The sequence below is a fragment of the Podarcis pityusensis genome (assembly GCF_964106645.2).
Source record: "Podarcis pityusensis genome assembly, chromosome: 16".
Taxonomy (NCBI): domain Eukaryota; kingdom Metazoa; phylum Chordata; class Lepidosauria; order Squamata; family Lacertidae; genus Podarcis; species Podarcis pityusensis.
Genome location: NC_138041.1, coordinates 14,318,218 through 14,337,218, shown reverse-complemented (window position 1 = coordinate 14,337,218; position 19,001 = coordinate 14,318,218). Strand labels below are relative to the sequence as shown.

Sequence of the window (19,001 nt, the reverse complement as noted above, 5' to 3'; positions counted from 1 at the left end):
TGTTTTATATATATATATATTTGTGTTAATTTTTATTGGTCACTTTTTACGCCGAAGCATCTCAAAGCAACTTGCATAATAAAAAAACAGGAAGAAGCCATGAAAACCAAATATAAAAAATAGCAATAAGCCTAAAGTGCTCATCCAAGACAATCACATATATATATATAAACAAATCCCACCACATTGAAAACAATGAGCACAAAAAGAGGCCCGCAGACATAACTAGTACTCTTCTGGTTAAGAACCAAACACCTGCCTGAGTAAACAGAAATAGTTTTACTGGGCTCCTGAGGACAGGCAACCAGGGCGCCAGGCATGCTTCCTCCGAGAGAGAGCGTTCCAGATGCAGAGAGCCACCACCGAAAAGGCCCGTTCCCATGTTGCCATCCTCCACGATGTGGAGTGTGCAAGTTGGTTCATGTGGGTAGTGGTCCTTGAGGATTTGTGATACATGCTCAGACCATCTTGCCTCTGGGGTCAGCAATCCAGCTGCTAAATTCTGCACTAGCTGCAGTTCCCGAACAACCTTCAAGGGCAGCTCCATGTATACCGCATTGCAGTAATCTAACACAGGAGGTTATCAGAGCATAGGCAACAGAAGCTGAGGGAAGACACTCCTCTACTGATGCTACTTTTTAGCCTTTGCCAAAACATTGGTCCTGCCATGTTTCCCCACCCCGTGTAGGCAAATAAATTGGGGGCACAAATTTCACTGAATTTCTCCAGGTAGAGGGGAGATCCTGTTTCTCGGTATCTGGGGTTCACCTGTCACACGACAGTACCAGAACTTCTATCTTGTCTGCCAACTGTGGGCACCCAGGTTACCATTTTACATCCCCCATAATGCCCCAGAACTAGCATTGCCCCAGGGTATTGTGGGAGAAAAACTGGGGGTGGGGGATGGCAGACAATATTTTGGGAGAAATCTTCAAAGTGACCTTTTCCAGGGAGGCAAGAAAAAGAAACCCCCAAGCGTTATTTTTAAAACATCTGAGGAATTTCGACTCCGCTCTCTATTTTTAACCAGCGGCTCATGAGGACTAGGAACTTGGGTGTTTGTCTTCTAGAAAGTCCAAGCTTTTCAATTCTACAAAGCAAACTTTCCTGTACCCAGGATAGACAGATCCAGATTCCCTGACATCCACAGAGCCCATAAGGCTCCCCGTATTTTCCCTCAGAAAAATCCCTTCCACAAACCCAGACTTGTGGTTTGTGCTAAAGGAGACTTTGATCAGCTGCCTGATCAATTCGCAGGGGATTCCTCTCCTCCTGCCCTCCCAACAGCACAACAAACGCTCCTCCTGTTCATCTTTAGCAGGATAATTGTTCCGAACCAATGAAGTTGCCGCCTTCATTTTGCCACAGGCTTTGTTGACAAAGGATGCACCCTCTTAGAAGAGCAAAACAACACCCAAATTAACTAAATGAGACATTAAGACAAGGCGAAGCAGTGGGACGTGTGAGTTTATAATAAAAAATATCTGTCTTCAACCGGCTCCACCCCTGGCCGACATAAGGGTATCCCACCTCATCCAGGAGATGGGAAATAATTTTGGGCACAAAGATCAGTCTTTGGTGGTTCACGGAAGATTAACATCAGTGTTTCTATGCCTGGCTTTGAAGAAAGCAGATTCTACAATAGTTTGAGAAAAGGAAGTGGAAAGGTGCACAGTAAAAGGCTTGTTTATTCTAAAACCACTAGGATATCAAGGGTAAGGGTTGTGTGTTTTTTTAAGTGTTGTGAAAAGTCATAAAACAATTGGAGGGGGACATTTGAGGCCATTGAGTTCCACCCCCTTGGCCGAAGCAGGAAATCCCAAACTAGAGCCCACCCCACAAAGAGATGGTTGTCCTGCCTCGGCCACCAGCAAGGAGAAACAAGGAATGACTTGAGTTCTGGTAGGGTGGGAGGGAAGATGGTCTGGTCCTTCTTGAGGACTGGCAACTTGACTCCAAGCACTTGGGCGCAGATGGCAGAACGAGAGGCCTGTGAGGTCTCCGGCCAGCAGAGGAGGCAAGGACCCCAAATGAGGTATGTATACAGATGACCAGGAGAACCGTTGGCAGCAAAAAAAAAACCCCAACCCTCGGCAGAAGCAGCCTAGAAACCGCAACGGTCTGGAGACGCCGCTCTCCGGACTGTCCTGCCACGGAGCCAGGGTGTCCCTCCTGGTCCTCAGAGCGCCAACAAGGTGGGGGAGTTGAGCGAATCGGAGGAGTGGTCGCCGCTGCTGCTGCGCCGGTGGGCAGAGGAGCAGGCCTCGTGTGGGAAGCCAGAGCCCGAGGGGCCATCGGGGTCCCCCGGTGTGGGGTAGGTGAAGACCAGGCTTGGGGTGAAGGGGGTGAGGGACGGCGTGGGCATCAGGGTCGGGGTGTGCAGAGCCTCTGGCTCCAGCAGGCTGCTGGGGGGCAGAGTGATGCTGGGAGGCACTGGAGCCGCTCTGCGAGGGGCGCTGGGGCCCGGCGGGGACTCCCGCTTGACCGGAAGCTGGGCAAGGGTCTCCGGCCGGCTTTGGCCCTCTTCCTCTTCTCCCGAGGACTCCTCAGGGACTTTGCAGGCCGGTCGATGAGCCTCCAGGACCAGCTCCAGCCGCTCCTTCTGCTTCTGCAGTTCCGCAATCTCCTTCTTCAGCCCAGATTGCTCAGCCTCCAGCTGGTCCGTCTCCTGGGGAGGGGGAAAAATGCAGATTTCTTAACTTTTTCAAAGAGGGCAGGAGAGAAACAGGCAAAAGGGAACTGTTGAGTACAATAACACGCCCTAGGGCAGAGTGTAGAAGACCCTCTTCACATTCCTTTCTAGGCAATCTCCAGGGGCCACAAGCCAGTGGTGGGTGGGGCCAGAAGCAAAACAGCCACCACAGCTGGTGAACCAAGAGGCGTGGTCAGAGTTCAAGGATGAGACTTCAGGCAAGGAGAGTGCCAAGCAAGATGGGGAGGGTTGGGGCCTGTGGAGAGGATCAAGGGCCAGGTATGAAGGCCCAGGGGGCCACATATTGCTTCTACCACTTCACTAAGAGAGCTCTCTGTCTGTTTTTGTAGATTGTATTTCTCGGGGACTGGAAACTTCCCACTGAGTATTTAAAGAACTACTATAGGTAGCTGAAAACGCGAGCAGGACTGGAAATAGGAGCAATCTTATTATTAAGACAAATAGGTCCAGTGGGATGCATTGAATGGTATAGGCGAAATAAGCAGCATTTAAGGGTAAATATGTGGCGCTGTGGGTTAAATCACAGAGCCTAGGACTTGCCAATGGTCAGTGGTTCAAATCCCCATGACAGGGTGAGCTCCCATTGCTCGGTTCCTGCTCCTGCCAACCTAGCAGTTTGAAAGCACGTCAAAGTGCAAGTAGATAAGTGCAAGGTAAATGGCGTTTCCGTGTGCTGCTCTGGTTCGCCAGAAGTGGCTTAGTCTTGCTGGCCACATGACCCGGAAGCTGTACGCCGGCTCCCTCGGCCAGTAAAGCAAGATGAGCGCCACAACCCCAGAGTCAGTCACGACTGGACCTAATGGTCAGGAGTCCCTTTACCTTTACCTTATGGAAACCATGGAAGTGGAGGATGGGAAGTCAATGGATAAAGTAACTTACGGCTTATGTTAAAATTTGTAAAGATTCTTGTTTTCTTTGTGAAAAATCAGTAAATAGGATTATATAAAAGAAAAGAAGATTGTATGCCTGTTGGTAGTGATTGTCTTGGTTCTGATTCTGTGCAATCTGCTCTGAGAGCCTTTTTTTTTTTTGGCTGAAAATTGTGGTGCAAACACTCTAAATACCGGTCACTAAATAAAAGAGTCCACCTTCCAGAAGCACCAGGGACAGCATGGGAGAGTCACTTACGGCTTGCAAGGTGTCAGTTAATTCCTTCCGGCGATTCCGGCACTTGGCTGCTGCCAGCTTGTTCCTCTCCCTCCGCAGCCGCCGCCGCTCCTCCTCCTCGGGTGTCAGCTGCAGAAGACGGGCGCGTCAGAGGCTGCTTCACACCAAATCACAAACCCCATTCATCCACCTAGCTCAGTTTTGTCTCCAGAGTTTCAGACAGGAGTCTGTCCAAGCCCTACCTGGGAAATGGTAGGGATTGAACCCAGATCCTTTCCCATGGAAAGCAGGTGCTCTACCGCTGAGCTATGGCCTTTCCCCCTTGAAATAAAGTTGCTAGTCCACATGGTCCTGAACTGAGTTGATTTAAACAGGAAGTTGACTCATCATAGCTCAGTTGGTGCTGATAATGCCAAGGTTGCAAGGTTGATCCCCGGATGGGACAGCTGCATATTGGGTTGGGCTAGATCAGGGTCTCTCAAACTTGGGTCTCCAGCTGTTTTTGGACTACAACTCCCATCATCCCTAGCTTGTGGAATCAGTGGTCAGAGATGATGGGAATTGTAGTTCAAAAACAGCTGGAGACCCAAGTTTGAGAGACCCTGGAGTAGATGATCCTCAGGATCCCTTCCAACTCTATAATTCCACGAGTCTATGACTGGAGGCAGCTCTCTCTCCAAACTGGAGTACCGTCTATGCGCTTCATGGACAGCAGAGGGCGCAAGTGCCTACGGAAACGCAGCTGAGATGGCCCACCAACAGCATCTTGGCCTTAATCTCTAGCGAATCTCTAGTGAAAATATGTGTCCTTTTCGTCCAGTGCTGCTTCTGTGCCCTTCCGCAGCTACGTGATGGGCAGAAAAGCTAAACAGGCCCCCCTCCTGCTGCCGCCTCTCCAGGCCATCAAAAAGAGATAGCTGTCAAACCTATGCCTGTTGCACGGCTATGAAAGATCCCACCAGGCAGATCAAAAAGCAGGCCATGTTTAATTTACACTAGTGGCTCAGCCGTTTTTGGAGACTGGACTCTGCTGGAAGCGCCCTCTTGCACTTTCCTTGCATGTGCCAAGGTTTGGCAGGCCTGCACTCTGTGCATGCCCAGAGGCCCTCTTGAGGCATCTACAGACTGTGTGATCATGTTCATTCAGTGCTGGACGCAGGTGCATTTCAGGGGTACTGTGCACATGACATAATCCCCACCCCACACTATGGGCTGATCATTCCCCCCCCAAAAAAATATAGTCCAGCCCCCCACAAGGTCCGAGGGACAGTGGACCGGTCCCCTGTTGAAAATGTTTGCTGACTCCTGGCCTAAGCCCATGCTTATTTTGCATAATGGTTAATCCAACCCTGACAAGAGAGCCTTTGGCCATGTCCAGAGTGCAGGCCTGCTGAGTTTATCAACATGCTGAGGATATACAAAGCTATGTACACATGAAGACTTTGAAATGTGCAGGGCTGGTTTTCTTCCCAGAGTGCTTTGTGCATCGTGCTTTGCAACAGTACATCCCTTTGTGTTATCATATTGCTTAACATGGGAATTTCTATCCCAGCTGTCTGCCCATGCAGTTGGGTGTTTCAAAGGATGTCGGCTTGTATCACGTTCTGTGCTCCCCTCCCCTTAGTTAGTCCACCCATAGGACGCCACACCTTGCAACCAGGCTGTTCCAACCTCACCTTTATATATGTATAAAGGCGAATCCTAGAGTTGGAAGGGATCCCATGGATCATCAAGTCCAACCCCCTGCAGTGGAATAATGCACCCATATTATCAGCAACACACTCTAACCAAAGTTTTAGTTTTGCCCAAAGCTGACCTTTTTTATTTTTTTTTTTTTTTTTTTGCAAAATCTAAAAAAATAAAATGAAGTTTTGGAGCTATTTTTAAGGAAATCAGGGAAAATCTAGACTTCCGGCATTAGTTGCCATACGTCCTGAATTTTCCTAGACATTTCAGCGATTTCCACCAGGACACTGTTTCCGATGGCCGGATCCCGGCTATGTCTGGGAAATTCCGGACATATGGCAACCCTCGTGTGGGTGACACAGCCCTACAGCATCCCTGGGCCCAACCTAATAGGAGTAGACCTAAGAAAATGGTTTCTGTGGCCATGAAGGGGCAACAAGTGCTTGAGAAGCACATTCTTGTTCCAAAATGGAGTAAAATGTTTCCCAAAGAGCATGCTTTAGATCAGGGGTCAGCAAACTTTTTCATCAGGGGGCCGGACTAAAATTTTTTTTGGGGGGGGGGGAATGGACGAATTCCTATGCCCCACAAATAACCCAGAGATGCATTTTAAATGAAAGGACACATTCTACTAATGTAAAAACACACTGATTCCCGGACCATTCGCGGGCTGGATTTAGAAGGCGACTGGGCCGGATCTGGCCCCCGGGCCTTAGTTTGCCCACCCATGTGGTTCTCAACCTGTGGGTCCCCAGATGTTGTTGGACTACAACTCCCATCATCCCTGAGCTCTGGCCTTGCTAGCTAGGGGTGATGGGATTTGTAGTTCAACAACATCTGGGGACCCACAGGTTGAGAAAGGCTAGCTTAGGGCATCAAGGGAAGCAGGGAAATTTTCATTGCCGGATTTTTAACATTAATGGTAATAAATTACTCAGCTGAGTGTTTCTTTTCTCAGTTGAAGTTTATTAAAAAATCCCAGCGGAAGAACAAGGCAGGCTGGATGCCTTATCTCTCTACCAAGCATAGGAGCAGATGTACTACGTAATATTCATTCTGAGCACCAGGGCTGTCTTTAGCCTATGTGCCGCTGGGCTGCAAAGATCCACCCAGCGCCCCCAAATTTAGTTTAGCCCCCAAATTAGTGCCACCACACACAAACTTATAAGTATTGTTTAGGCACCGACTTAGGAGAAACATCGTCGTGTCAAAGGTGCCACTGACCCTGCTGCCGCATAGCAGCTCAATACAATACGTAACATAATATTTTGATGTAAGAGTTAATTTCGCATGCACGGCATCGTTGTGAATGACAAGCGCCGCTGCTGGTGCAGTGCGTCTTTGGTAGATGAGTGCACAAAGTCAAAAGTCCTTTAGTGAACCAGTAGGTATACATTTCGGTAATACCTAGGTATATGTGTATTTTGTTTTTTCTAGCTTGATCAAAATTATTTATTATTTAATAACAGGTAGATAGTTTAGAGCTTAGGCGGCTTCAGCGGCAGGCACCTGGTGCCCCCCAGAATTCGGCACCCGGGTGCCCCGCACTCCTTGCACCCCCAGGTAAAGACGGCCCTGCTGAGGACTTGATCAAAGTCAATGCCATAAGAAAAAGCAGGAGAACATTTTTTCAAATATAAAGTAGAAGTACAGTGGTACTGTTCTTAACTAGAGGCATGCTTTCGCTAATGGGGCTTCTTGCTGCCGGCACACGATTTCCGTTCTCATCCTGGGGCAAAGTTCTCAACTCATGGTAACTCTTCCAGATTAGCAGAGTTTGTAACCTGAAGCATTTGTAACCTGAGGCGTTTGTAACTCAAAGTACCACTGTATACAAAACCAAAGATTCTTATCCATCTTATTGTAGGGTTTTTTTTTTGTTTGTTTTTTAATAGAATTTCATTTTACGGTTTATTATTTGCTTATACAGTGCTACCTCGGGTTAAGAACTTAATTCGTTCCGGAGGTCCGTTCTTAACCTGAAACTGTTCTTAACCTGAAGCACCACTTCAGCTAATGGGGCCTCCCACTGTCGCCGCTGCGCGATTTCTGTTCTCATCCTGAAGCAAAGTTCTTAACCTGAGGTAATATTTCTGGGTTAGCGGAGTCTGTAATATGAAGCGTCTGTAACCTGAGGTACCACTGTATTTTGACATATATGGGGGCACCAAAATCTTTTAAGTGCTTCAGGCCTCTTAATCCTGCCTCTTGTGCATTCTTTGAATGTTCCAAGCCTGCCCTCAGAGTCTCTTCCCTCCTTTTTAACCTCCTCTATCTAGGAGACAACAGCAGGTCTTTGCCACACTGAAATGTCGCTGCACAAATGCACTAAGCTTCACATATTTTTCAGGAACCTTCTGCTGTCATCTACCCACTGGGCCTTCCACATTCCCTCCCTGCCCACCCACCCCCAATACTCACATGCTCCGAATGACGCCTCCGCGGTGTCAGGATTGGCCCAGCAGTGCGGATCACACCCGGCCGAATGCCTGGAGGATAGTGCGGGCAACGGTAGGGTCGCGGGTAAGGGGGGATTCCTGGAGAAGCGCCCATGATGGTGGGCTGAACCATCCACTGTAGCTCGTGGCTGGTGGTGATGGTGTTGAGGTTGGGGACAAAGCCGCCGGCGGCACTGCTGCTGCTGCCGGCCCCGGGATCAGACGGGTACTTCTGCTGGAGGGGAAGAAGACAAAGAGGGTCACAAACAGAGCTTGGGCGTCTCTGCGGAGAGATCTGCCGGAGCTCAGAAGCCACCAACGAGCGCACAAACTTTCCTAGGAGGAAAAGGCCTCCTTTCGCAGCCTGGGTGGAATCTAGACATGTATAAAAAACAGCTGTGAAAATGCTTTTTAAGAAAAATTGAAATTGCCATTAGCTCACCATCGCCATCTAGTGTCACATTTGTATAATGCACTTAAAACATTATATTTGCAGCTGTACAGCTGAGTCCTTGGTGCCTTCCAGATGAGTTGGACTGCAACAGATTGGCCATTTTAGAGACTGCACTCTGGGCATGCCTAAAGGCACTCTTTCAAGCGCTTTGTATGTTCTGAGGTTTTGCATGCCTGCCTCAAAAGGAAGTCCCCCCCTTGCCCCCCTTTTAACCCTGCTGGAGCAGGGGGGCGCAGCAAATCACAAGCTTAGCAAAATTAAAATGGCACCAGGTCAGGGGAAGGTTGCTGGACATGTTACCCTAGACTTCACCAATAAGGTTCCCTCCAGATGTTTTGGACTACATCTCCCATCAGCCGTGGCTGGCAGTCATGTTGCATGCCTGATGGGAGTTGTAGTCCAAAACTCTACATTGGTGAAGGTTGCTCTACTCAAATTCTCATCCAGATTACTAATTTACTCCTCCCTTCCGGTGTTCTGACCAATGACAGTGAAGCTGCTGGTAGAGGAGAGAAGTATTTTGCCACCTCTTCCCCATTTTACTACACAAAATAATTTAAAAAAACATATTTCTCCCTTTTTTAAAAGGCAGGCTGTTCTTGCCCCCTTTTGCATTGACTTCACCTCCACAGCTTTTGGAACTGGCTGAGTTTCAAAACCAAGCACAGAGGCATGCAGGTGCAACTGGGCCCATAGCTCAGTCAGTAGAACACAAGACTCTTAATCTATGGGTCATGGGTTCGAGTCCCACATTGGGCAAAAGATTTCTGCATAGATGATCCTCTACAATTCTCCCATCCAAGTACTAACCAGACCTGCCCCTGATTAGCTTCCGAGATCAGACGAGATTGGGCATGTTCAGGGTAGCATGGATAAACAGTGGCGTGTGGTGAAATTTTTCGTAGGGGAACAGTTAGCGCCAGAGGGAACCAGCTTGTGAGGGCAATTGGAAGGGTGACGTCACAACAGTGACATCCAGTGCCGGATTTACGTATAAGCTAAACAAGCTATAGCTTAGGGCCCCACTCTCTTGCCCCCCCCCAATGAAAAAAAACCTGGATGTACATTTCCAAAATATAAGATAAAAAACAAATAAAATTAAAACTACATACAGCAACAGTGTTTTGTGTTGTGTAGGCTCCTATGATGTAAGTAAGGAGCCCCGCCTGCTAGTTTGCTTCCTAAAATAGGGTGCCTACATTCTGCATGGACTGGTTGCATGGCAATATGTGCAAATGGCTTTAGATACCTATTAGGTCCATAAATTACCATATAGCATATATTCAACACAAAAAACAGTGGCAATTTGTTGGACCTATAAAGGGCCCCACTACCTTCAGTAGCTTAGGGCCTCATCAAACCTAAATCCGGCCCCGGTGATGTCACAATGCCACAACATCACAACAATGTCCCATGTGTGCGTATTGTACCTCCCTCCCTAAACCAGATAGAAGCTTCCTGGGCTTTGGGAAGGAAGCACCAAGGGAACATTTAGGGAACTAGCCTTGTCCACCTAGTCCGCTGACCCACACGCCACTGATGGACATAGACCCAACTATAGAATTCTATTCTTCGATAACAAGGGCTTCTTCTGAAAAGAGAACAAGCCTCTCTTCATCATAGCAATGAAAATGTGAATGCCTTCCTTCCTTCAATTTCCACCCCACCAAAGGTGCCCAGTGGTGCAAACAACAACAATGAAAACAGTACAATCAATTTTAAAACATTAAATAAAAACTCAAATAGCATAAGAACATAAGATAAACCTGGCAACTAGATCAGCCCCCATTATAATTCCAGCAATTTGCTTGCTACCTTCCAACAGCAGAGCCACTGGGAGCCACCAATAGCCCTATACAGATACCCTCATAGAAAATAAATTCAAGGTTGCCAGAACCTCCCAGGCATCAAATGGCCTCTTAAATCTGGAAGCCCTTCTCCCATCTCACACAGGCTGTAGATAGATAGACAGACAGACAGACAGACAGATAATTTATTACGGTCTGAGACCAGATTATAAAACACACTTGGGGGTACAATCCCAGAAGGAAAACAAACATTTAATTCAATGTACAACAATAAATTTAAAATTTATAAATGCAATAAGCATATAGACACTTAAAACTTTAAGATAAGCTACCGCAGAGAGATGACCCAGAGTCACCCATGGAACCGAGTTTGGGGATTTTCTTAATGAACTAGTTTGGATTGGGGGATGGTCTGCGCCTACAGATCTGTACACAGAATCTGGCGACCATCCGGGTCGTCTTATGATCTTTGCCTAACAGGAAAAGGTCAAATTTTTGCTTTTTTGGGAGGTCAGTGAGCCTCACCAGCAGGGGATCAATGGTCTCACTATGTGCCTCTTCATAAAAGGGACATCTAAAGTGCTCTGAGCTTCCTATATCCCCCAATGAACAGAAGCAAAGTCTCTGAGCATATGGAACTTTTTTAAACACAGGCTGTAGATTTCGGGACAGCATTGAGAGCGGCAGACTTGACCCGCAGGGCCCAATCCACTGGTAACCTTCTCCTGCACAAACCATGTGCATAGGATAGCTCGATGGGTAGAGCACAAGACTCTTAACCTCAGGGTCGTGGGCAGAAGATTCCTGCATGGCAAGGGGTTGGACTACTGGACCCTCGTGGTTCCCTTCCATAGACGATTCTATGATTCTAGGACCAGGAAGAGTTGCACAATAATGGGAGATTCGTTTCCATGAACCTCGTGCAAGATAATTTCCTGGAAGACAGAGCCCTTGCCTGCCCAAGATACTTAAGGAAGAAAGAATATGAAAAGAGATCTGCTGGATCCGGCCAACTGCCCAGCGAGTCCAGCATCCTGTCCTCTCAGTGGTCAAATAGATGCCTGGGTAAAAGGTAAAGGTAAAGGGACCCCTGACCATTAGGTCCAGTCGTGACAGACTCTGGGGTTGCGGCGCTCATCTCGCTTTATTGGCTAAGGGAGCCGGCGTACAGCTTCCGGGTCATGTGGCCAGCATGACTGAGCCGCTTCTGGCGAACCAGAGCAGCACACGGAAACGCCATTTACCTTCCCGCTGGAGTGGTACCTATTTATATACTTGCACTTTGACGTGCTTTCAAACTGCTAGGTTGGCAGGAGCAGGGACCAAGCAAAGGAAGCTCACCCTGTCATGGGAATTCAAACCACCGACCTTCTGATCGGCAAGCCCTAGGCTCTGTGGTTTAACCCACAGCGCCACCCGCGTCCCATCTAGATGCCTGGGAGAGGTCACCAAACAGGAACCAGAGCGCAATGCAACTTTCCCGCCTTGCAGTGCCCAACAAGGGTTACTCAGAGGCAGAGAGAGCACAGCCATAGCAGCTAGCCGCCTTTATTAACCTTTATTCCCCATGATATTTGTCTAGCTCTCTTTGACAAGTCATCCAAGCTGGTGACCACCTCTCAATCTTGCAGGAACAAGCTGCTTTTTTTATTTCCCACCTCTGGAGCCGAACTGCCTTGGGATAGCAATCTGCCTTTCCCCTCATATCCCAGCTGTGTGAGGCTGCATGCTGGCCCTCTGCACATGCTCAGGAACACTTGTCACCTCACATAGTCAAAGGAAGGACTGCAGCAGAGCTCAGTTCCCAGTCTATTCCCCCACTCTGCACAGTGGAGCCATTAAGCCCCAGGGCAGAGAGGAGACAGCTGCCTCTCTACCCCCCGGAATTACGCACCCAGTGCCCTTTTCACACACCCCTTGACCTACTTCCCCAGTAGCCTCTGCCTTTCCCTGAGGCATGTTGGTACACCTCCGGGGAGGCCCGCCCTGGCCTTCTACGTGGGGCAGCTGGCGTCATCTCAGCCGACTCGCTGGGAGCGGCCTCAAAACCTACACAGACTCATTGCCTGCTGTTTCTCTGACACATCCTACCTCCAGCCCAGGTGAGGGTGGGGGAAACCCAGAGCCACCTGTCTCGAGACAAGGCTGTTGCACAGGCCCAGGTAGCCTGCTAGGAAGCAGGACTTCTGGGTTCTTGGCCAGAATCGGGGGTGGGGGAAGGGTTAGAGCAACCTGAAAGAGCCTACTTCCCAATTTTTTGGAGGGGAGAGTCACGATCGGAAAACTTCATTTTATTACACTTTTAATTTGCTTTATTTATTTCGTAAAATTTGTACACCACTTAACGGGGGGCGGGGGGGGACATTACTGGCAAAATTGCACCCTTCCACCAAGAACCAATTATACCAAGATCCTTGGTATACCAACAGCTCAGTTGACTAGAGTGTGGTGCCAAGGTTGCAGGTTCGATCCCCATATGGGACAGTTGCATTGCAGGGGTTGGACTAGATGATCCTCAGGGTCCCTTCCAACTCTACAGTTCTAATTGTAAGAGGATGAGAACAGCAGATTTTATTCTTTCCATTTTCTGTTTAGTCAACCAGTGAGCTTCAAGACTGAGTGGGTACTGCTGCCATCTGCATCTTCCATGTCCTAGTCTAACACGCTAACCACTAACTACACTGTCTGCAATTTCACTGCAAGGCCGCCACTCTCCCTTGCAGGATAAGTTGGGTCTCTTGGGTAATACACCCTGCTCCTCAAGGGGAGTGATGCGCAGTGGTTAGAACAACACAGGGCATGAGTTCAACATATAAAAAACACATTTATAGCCCACCTTTCTTGTAAGGAGTTCAAGGTGGAGCACATTATTCTTCTCTTCTCCACCTTATCCTTAAAAGCAACCCTGTGGCCGTGTCGGGATTCGAACCCTGGTCTCCCAGGTCCTAGCCCAACACTCTGACCATGGCACATTACACTGGTAGAGGCCCAGGCGGAAAAACCTGGATGCTGCAGGGCCAGGAATGGGGGAGGGGAGTGGCTATCAGCCTCTGGATGCTGTTGGACTCCAACTTCCATCAGCCTCAGCCAGCATGGCCAGCAGTGAGGGATGATGGGAGTTGGAGTCCTGCAACACCCAGAGGTTCCCCAGTCACTGCTGCAGAGAGACACCGCTCCCTCTCTCATCATACTGAATGTGCAGTGGGCTGCATCCAACTGAGTTCTACTCAGAGTAGGCCCCCTTGGCATTAATGCACCCAAGTTTTTCATGTTTATAAATTCCAACTCTGTGTCAGATTCTCTTTGGATACAACCCACTGCCATCAGACATGCTGATGCTATTCTGCTGATTCACAGAAGGTAGGGTCTATCACATGGGTAGGCAAACTAAGGCCCGGGGGCCAAATCCACCCAATTGCCTTCTAAATCCGGCCCACGGACTGTCTGGGAATCAGCGTGCTTTTACATGAGTAGAATGTGTGCTTTTATTTAAAATGCATCTCTGGGTTATTTGTGGGGCATAGGGATTTGTTCATTTCCCCCCCAAAAAAATATAGTCTGGCCCCCCACAAGGTCTGAGTGACAGTGGACCGGCCCCCTGCTGGAAAAGTTTGCTGACCCCTGGTCTATCACGATCTCTGAGGCAAACCTCCATGTCCACAAGAAGTCTACCTCAGCCTGGGTGCCAGATGTGGAGGGCAAGTCATGCCTCGGCTAGAGGGCTTCCGGCAGGCAACATATTGGACTGGATAGACCCACTTTTCAGAAGGGTTCAGCTGCCAGACAGATGAAACAGCAGTGACTCTCCTCTGGAAAGCACCATCCCCACAACACACATCTGACACAAAGGGAAAAGAGTTTACATTCCCCTCTCGGACACCCCCTTTTGTTGGTGTTTTTAAGAGAACATTACCCTGGCAGATTTTAAAGACAGACAGCGTCATGGAAAGACAGAAGACGGAGACAGAAGGACCCCCCACAAGGAGGTGCTGTAACAAATACTACCAGGACTACTTAATTTAACTCTCCCTGCTGGGTTTAGAGAGCACATCGCATAGGGGGTCAGGGGTGGGGAATTGGGTGCCCTCGACCCCCCAAGTCCCATCCTCCCTGACCATTGTCCAGACTGGCTAGGGATGCTAAGAGATGGAGTGCAACAGTTCTTCCATGCGCATCATCCGCCAGCCTTGCAAGGTAGGACGAGAGCTGGCAGATTTTTTAAAATTTGTTTTTTATTACGTTGAGCCGGTTCCCAGGGGCATTTCGCAAGAGGAGAGGAAGGCGGATTGGGGAAGAACAAAACTCCCAGCTGCCTTTGAAACGGGATCCGAGGAAGGAACGGGAGAGGGGAAGGGCGCCCCACCCTCGCTGTCTGTCGAGCGGGTGACTCGCACTGACGACTGTTCTGATGACTCACCTTGTTATGACACAGCACAAGATGACACAGCAGAAAAAAAGGAGAGCGCGGCCCCTCCCGTCCTGTCCCAGGGAAACGACCCAGGTGTGGATTTTTTTGCGGGGGGGGGCAGAGAGAAGTCGCCACCGAGCAAGGACCGTCTGCCCCCCATTTAAATACACGAACCTGAATTTCCCCCCTCTCTGCTAGAATATGGATGTAGGAACAGAGGAAGCTGCCTTATAGCCGGTCAGATCCAATGGTCCATCTAGCTCAGTATTGTCTGCACGGACTGGCAGCAGCTCTTCAGGGGTTTCCGGGGAGGGGCATTCTCAGCCCCACCTGGAGATGCCAGAGATTGAACGTAGGAATCTTCTGCTTGCAAGGCAGAAGCTCTCCCACTGAGCTGTGGGCCTTCCCCAAATAAGATTCTTGTTGTGAAGGGATGACTCAGTCGGTCGAGCATGAGACTCAGGGTCGTGGTTTCGAGTCCCACTTCGGGCAAAAGATTCCTGCATGGCCGGGGGTTGGACTAGATGACCCTTGGGGTCCCTTCCCACTCTACAGTCCTATGAAAGGGGAACAGTGACTTTGACTGTATTAGGTGGCAGGTTTCGTTCCCAGCCTTTCCTGGAGGTCCCGCCAGGGATTGAACCGGGGACCCCCAAGCTATGACTCTTCCCCCTTATTTCTCAATATTAAAATCTCTATTTATTTTTTTCTCCAGTAGAGCGTTTCTGATCCAAACTGTATTTTAAAAATGATAATATACCGACATTATTTATCCTAGGATCCCTGTACAAGGCAGAAAATTCTCTCCCAATCCCCAAGGTGGCAGTTTCATGTTCCTGGTTGAAGCCATGATCTCCCTTCCTGCTTACTCATGATGAGTTGCAGGAACTCAGGTTATTCCTGGGCAATTTCTGAAAGCACGATCGGCTTAAGGAACTCCTTGCCACAAGGCAGGATGGAAGCCACCAACAGATGGGGGGGGGGTAATGCAAATTCATTGAGGAAAAGTCTATGTAAGGGATGGAGGGAATCTGTGGCCCTCAAGATGTTGCTGGACTCTGGGTCCCATCAGCCCCAGCCAGCATGCCCAATGGTCAGGGAAGATAGCAACTGAACAACTTATCGAGGGCTGCAGGTCGCCCATCCTTGAGATCCAAGGCTCTCTTCCACCAATCCCTCACACTTTGCCTTCCACCAGACCTTCCTCTGCCTGCTGGAGAGCCCCATGGGGTTTAGATGCTGGCATATTTACTTTCTCGCCAACAGTAGCTAGTTTGAGTCATCAATTTATCTTGTTTTCTGGGTGAAAGGCCCCCAGAATTATCAATGCCAACACATAATGATGACTCTGTTTTATTCAATCTAGCCACATCTCTGTGGATTTAGTCACCAAACACCAAACACATACAGCAATCCACTAAAATCCACCCCGTCTGTCTCTTCTTATAGGCTCAGCTCTTCCCCTTAACCCCAAATCCCCATTTGCAACCAGAATAAAGGACAGATGAGATATTAGGCTTGTTCACACATTACACTGACCTAGGCTCAAGCAATCTCTATATAGTATTTTGCGTGAGAAAGGGTACACTTTGTTGATTGGTAACAGCTCACCTACTCTGTGCACAAGGTACACAGACCGTACTCTCAATGTGAGTAACCAAATGGGTGTGCAGTCCAGCTATTTGTGCACACAGATTGTACGCTTGTTGACTGCAACATGCGAACATCCCATAATGATTCCCAGATCCTCCTTCGTGTCCCCTGTAGAGTTATCTCCCCATTCCACTGTATGCAGGAATCTTGGGTTCTATTTTATTTTTTGTCTCGAACAAGATTTATATATCACTTAATCTTAAAGAAACTCTAAAATTATGGATAAAAACCAGATGTTGTTATTCTGGTTCCCCTCGCCCCCCCCTCCCCAAAATAAAATATTTATTTTTATCTAATAGGATTTCTATGCTGCTTAATCATAAGAAATGATGAAAACGCACCCAAAACTTACATTTTTAAACCTCTGCTGTGTGCCAGGCGCTGTACACATACGCTTGCTGTGGATGGGGTTCAAAACTAAACTCCTGCTATCTCTTTCCCTGCAGCTTCCCTCTTGCAAAACCACCAGTTGTCAAAGCCATTCGAAGAACCCACCTCTCTGTAATCTCTTTTCAGAGCTGACACTGAATAGCCAAACCTTCATTTGAGAGAAAAATCAGATGCAAGGCGCTTTTACCCACTATGGAAGCCGGGCGTGAGCTACCCCCTAGCGGCCAAAACCGGCACTGCTCCAATAGCCAAAGCGAGCAACGCGGCTTCTTAAACCCGGATTTGCTCCCGCTCCTTGTTTAGTTTGACCTCCCTTGCCCGTGCCTCTGAGCACATTGAGAGTATTCTTTTTTCTATAGCTGGAAATCATATTGCAATCTAATAAAACGTGTTTATAATTTTAGTAGATAACTATATTAAATAACCTAGCAAACACACACACAATAAATTATCGAATGGAAATAAACCCGGCATAGAGGCACCTATAAAAAAAGGGCCACAAAATTCCCACAACGCCATCGCTTCATTTTAAGCGTTTGGACAGGCAATACAACACAACAAATACTTCTCTCTCTTACACCACCCATTTGACAGAAGCAACCCCTCTCCACCCCCGATTTAGGGGGAAAGGCGCTTGAGATCAGAGGCAGACTGGGGCTCCCCAGGAACAGGGAAACCCGAGCACTTATTCAGAAATTTCAAACCGGGGCGCGGGAACTATATCATACCCTGGAACTATAAACCCCTCTCCTCCCCATGGGACTCCTGACATAGGAGCCGCGGTCCCTTCGTCCCCTAATAAAATATTGGAGGGGGTCAGCGCCCCCCCCCCCCCCGCTGATTGGCATTGCCATTCAAATAGTGTGCGTGACCCACGTCTTGTGATCGATTATACCTGCCCCCCCCCCAATATTTTATTCAAGTTGGCACCCCTGGCTCCTGAGGCTTCTGTCTTTGGGGCAATCATCAGTTTCAAGCCTCTGCCCTGGAAGACGCGTGGGGAGGGATCATTTGCCCGGCAATGGGACACTAAAGAGTGTCCAGAGTTAGGAGAGAGTAGGGAGAAAAGCCTTACCTGCTGCGTCCCTGGGCGCAGAGTGGAGGGCCGATGACTCCCGGGAGCAGGTGCCCTTCCCGCTCCGTAACCTTTGTACATCTCTACCCAGCCTCAGCCCCGCGAACTGTCTCACACGCTGAAAAGAGCGCTTTCCATTTGCCTGATTTTTATGAATGGGAGCTCCCAGCCCACGCTATTCTCTAAGGAGGTGGGGATGAGACATCGCTAAGTTGCCACTCGGCGTATTCGGGTAGGAAACCCCTCCCCTGAGACCTCATTTCGACAGGGAACCCGATGAACTGTAGAGATGACACCCCCTGCGGGCAAGAAAGACCTCTTAAAATACAATCTAAAGGTTCAGTGGACTGCAGCCTCCCCTAGCTAAAGCTGCACTTGGTTCATTCCAAGGAGTGAGTCAGAGAGCGGTGACGTAGATGCCCTTAAATGGCCTGATTTCTTCCTGTTTGGCGTTCCTCGAAAAGGATTCCCTTTGCCCAAGCTTTCACGTGTGTGGTAGAAACCCTGTTTCGACCGAGAGCGCTTTTGGATTAGGAAGGACACAATTTGGGAGACTGAGATGAGAGGTTCAGAGATTCAAACCTCGCTGGAAAATCCCACCTTTCGGCCTCATAGTCCAGCTCTTCTTAATCTGAATAGTTCACTTACAATGGAGAATGGGGCACTCTGCACATGCTCGGAAGCACTTTTAGGATTGTTATTTTTCTTAATAAAAAGAAAAATCTGGTCTAGGGCTGAATTTTGTTCTTGGGAAAAGAGGGTTCCGGAGCTGGACACCTTGCTCACAGCGCGGAGAGGGGTGGGGAGAGAACTGGGGGACGATAGACTTCAGGAGTGGGTGAAAATAAAATTTATTTGCTCTCTATTCGCCACCCCCCATCTTTTTTTCCATCAGGCACGTGCTCACCGTACCGGTCAAATCCAGATGGCGTTTCATATTCTTCACGGGGGTGACTCATACCCCCGTGGGCAATTAGCAGGGAAATCCCCATCATTTCCCCACTGGGAATAGAGCCAGGCCGTAAACCTAGATAGAGAAAGTATCTTGTTCCATTCAGCTAGTGGAAGAAGACACACACACACACACACACACACACACACACACACCATCAGGGTTCAAAAAGTGGGATCTTTCAAATCAGGGTTGGGGGAACCTGTGACCCTCCGAAGGTTGCTGAACTACAAATCCCATCATCCCAGATCACTGGGCTGCGGTGATGGAAGTTGAAATCCAATAATCTCTGCCATAAATTCCCTGTTCCTATGTTA

The 19,001-nt window shown here is 48.7% G+C and overlaps 1 protein-coding gene across 4 annotated transcripts; it reads right to left on the bottom strand.

Moving 5' to 3' along the window:
- On the bottom strand, positions 1-18,007 carry FOSL1 (FOS like 1, AP-1 transcription factor subunit). Of its 4 annotated transcripts, none has more exons than XM_080985493.1 (4): positions 17,733-18,007; positions 7,928-8,176; positions 3,842-3,949; positions 1-2,668 (listed from the first exon to the last, which is right to left on the bottom strand). In XM_080985493.1, the coding sequence occupies exons 1-4, from the start codon at positions 17,811-17,813 to the stop codon at positions 2,180-2,182; spliced, it is 927 nt and encodes a 308-aa protein (XP_080841619.1). In that variant the 5' UTR covers positions 17,814-18,007; the 3' UTR covers positions 1-2,179. The 4 variants fall into 4 exon arrangements, with proteins under 4 accessions (XP_080841619.1, XP_080841618.1, XP_080841620.1 ...); XM_080985492.1 differs by having other exon boundaries at positions 7,928-8,179; positions 17,733-18,005; XM_080985494.1 differs by lacking the exon at positions 17,733-18,007 and adding an exon at positions 16,620-16,795 and having other exon boundaries at positions 7,928-8,179.
- Between the last annotated feature and the right edge of the window lie 994 nt (positions 18,008-19,001).

Bases quoted from the DNA above. Each gene is read 5' to 3' on its own strand.
- FOSL1 (XM_080985492.1), bottom strand. From the start codon at position 17,813: ATGTACAAAGGTTACGGAGCGGGAAGGGCACCTGCTCCCGGGAGTCAT. The intron at 8,180-17,732 runs GTAAGGCTTTTC...CTTCCCCTCCAG, and splicing joins TGCGCCCAGGGACGCAGCAG to CAGAAGTACCCGTCTGATCC. The intron at 3,950-7,927 runs GTGAGTATTGGG...CGTCTTCTGCAG, and splicing joins GGAGGCGTCATTCGGAGCAT to CTGACACCCGAGGAGGAGGA.